This window comes from Echinococcus granulosus (genome assembly GCF_000524195.1).
Source record: "Echinococcus granulosus chromosome Unknown EG_S00128, whole genome shotgun sequence".
NCBI classification, from domain to species: Eukaryota; Metazoa; Platyhelminthes; class Cestoda; order Cyclophyllidea; family Taeniidae; genus Echinococcus; species Echinococcus granulosus.
In genome coordinates this window covers 194415-196746 of record NW_020170508.1, presented here as the reverse complement: position 1 = coordinate 196746, position 2332 = coordinate 194415, and the positions used below count along the sequence as shown (strand labels likewise).

Sequence of the window (2332 nt, the reverse complement as noted above, 5' to 3'; positions counted from 1 at the left end):
CTCGTGTGTGACGGTTCACCAAGAGACCATTCCCTCTTGGAGAGCACCACAGAAAGGTTCAAAGCAGACGCCTCATTCTCACCGCATGTGAAGAGAATGGAGAAGCATCTTAATTGACGACATCCTAGGGACTGTATAATTGCAGCAGTACAGAGGAAATGGAGACAAGACGAGATACTACTTGGAGTGGTTTGAGTAGCACGAGGCCTCTCCTTACTGCTTTAGCCGAAGCACCTGGAGAAGTGGTAGCAACGATGTCACCCTTTGCATGTGGCATATGTATGGACTGTAAATGTAGAAGAAGCAAAAGTAGAAGTCCTGTCTTCCATCTTCGCTGGTGGTAACCCTGGTGATATTTGGCTTATCACATATAGAACTGCCAGAGAGGCAGGCAGACGCGGGTTAATAGGTTGAGAGATGGAGAGATGGAGGGATCGAAGGGTAATCGCCATAAAAGTCACTTGTTTGAATTTGTAACCAGTCGAGGGTTATCACGCAGATGTAAGAGCAATCTTACCGCCTTTGATTCCTGGAAGGCAAGTGGATGAGACAACTGCCTACCTATCCGCCTACCTACGGTGTCATTGGCGTGGTAGGAGGGGACGCACTCTGCTCTGTTTCCACCTCACCCTCCATCCAACTGGGAAGCGGACAGTTGCAAGAGAGCAGTTAAGGAGTACGTGCAATTTTGCCCAGTTTGTTTTAAGCAGAAGTCATTATTTCATTAACAGATGGTCTGCCTTGTGGGCTAGCCAACTTGAAGCTGCGCTGTCGAACGCTGATTTAGACATATTCGTTTGACTCATTGAACTGGATTCGTCTTCACAGGGGAGCCCATACATCGAGCTTTGAAATGAGAGCTTTTGACAATCACACCTAAAGTGGACAGTTGTTTTAGGTGGTGTTACCGCTGATGAGGAAATTGTGATCACTTTTGAAAGAAACGTTTTTACTCACCAACAGCTTATCGTGTCGTCGTAGATAATTTACTTTACACCTGGAAGCAGTTTTTTGCTCCATGAGGAAGAATGAAATTTGTGGGAACAAAAAAATAATGGAGGGAGAGTGAAGCTACTCTACCCTACCCTGGGGAGGACAGAAAGGAGACTGACGGAATTCAATGCATGGGGCTGATACTACTCAAGTCAATTTGGGTATCTTCAATAGACATGGATACACCAATTAGCGGCCTTCTGGTGGTGCATCCTTTTTGACAAGGAAATTGGAGGGATGATGGATTGTCTGTCCGCTTGCCTGTCTGCCTGTCTAATGGCTGCCCTCTAACCTCCGTATAAATCACTCTTTCCTCCTCAACGCATCTCCTCCCTTCCCCTCCCCCCTCCTCACCTCACCTCGCCTCGCCTCGCCTCGCCTCGCCTCTCCTCTCCTCTCCTCTCCTCGTCTGATGACTAACGATGAAAAAGGCGAAGAGTGGGTGGAAGAGTCGGTGGACCGAGAGGGAAACAAAGATGGAATAAAACGTCTGCACTGGACCACCACTTTTTCTTCACCTTACTCCACTTCTCATGGAGCGCACATCAAAGTGAGAAGAAGGTAGAAAGTAACGCATGGCCTCAAACTGACTTCCTTCCGCCTTGTAATTTGATGAGGAATTGCAAGGTGTGGCAAATTCGACGTCTCAAAGCACTTCCTTGGACTTTGTTGGTTGTAGTAATAGCCTTCGGCTATCTTGGTTCTAAAGCAACTAAGTTCCTCTTGAATGCCCAACTCCTCATGCCAAACCACATTGTGTGCGTAAAGAAGGCTTCTGAATGACTGCACAAGATGCTCGCGACGCCTTGCAGACGGCAGTCCGATTGATGTATGCGAATGGAGGTGCTTGAACTCAGCAGTGCACACCTAGCTGAGGAAACAGGGAATGGGCATCTCCAGCATGGAATAGCTGTGCTTATGAGGTGTCGACTTTAATTACTTCGGTGGTGCAACTTGCCCTGACATCGGCTGTTGACGACGCTGCCTCCCGTTGGCAGTCCCTCGTAGGTCAGGACAGCTACTCAGACTTGAGAGGCTCCTTGACCTCTCCTCATGCTCTAATTCAGTGTCACTAATCATGTTGTATCAAATGCCACAAAAGTTGCGGCATGATTGGTGTAGTGCTGAGTTCCACATACCGTGGAAATCACTCACCTCCACTGTTGCCCAGGGGAAACTCCTTTTGAGTGGTTAGTCAGTTGCAATTTGTCTGAGATTCCCGTTGTTGATAGGTGGAAATTGACACCTGCAAGGTGCATGTAAATGTTGCCTAGCCTTAATTCATTTAGGTAAATCTGATCCTTGAAGTCCACGCATTGACAGATTGTTTGGTTTGCAC

The 2332-nt window shown here is 47.6% G+C and overlaps 1 protein-coding gene across 1 annotated transcript in view; it reads right to left on the bottom strand. All coding sequences in view use genetic code 11, as the record gives it.

The window, feature by feature from the left end:
- EGR_09027 (hypothetical protein) overlaps window positions 1-2332 on the bottom strand; it is a gene marked incomplete at both ends in the record, with an annotated part of 10419 nt that overhangs the window by 1347 nt on the left and 6740 nt on the right. Inside the window, one exon of the mRNA XM_024498276.1 lies at window positions 218-286. Within this exon, the coding sequence (XP_024347331.1) occupies window positions 218-286 (69 nt within the window). The remainder of the gene's footprint in view (window positions 1-217; window positions 287-2332) is intronic.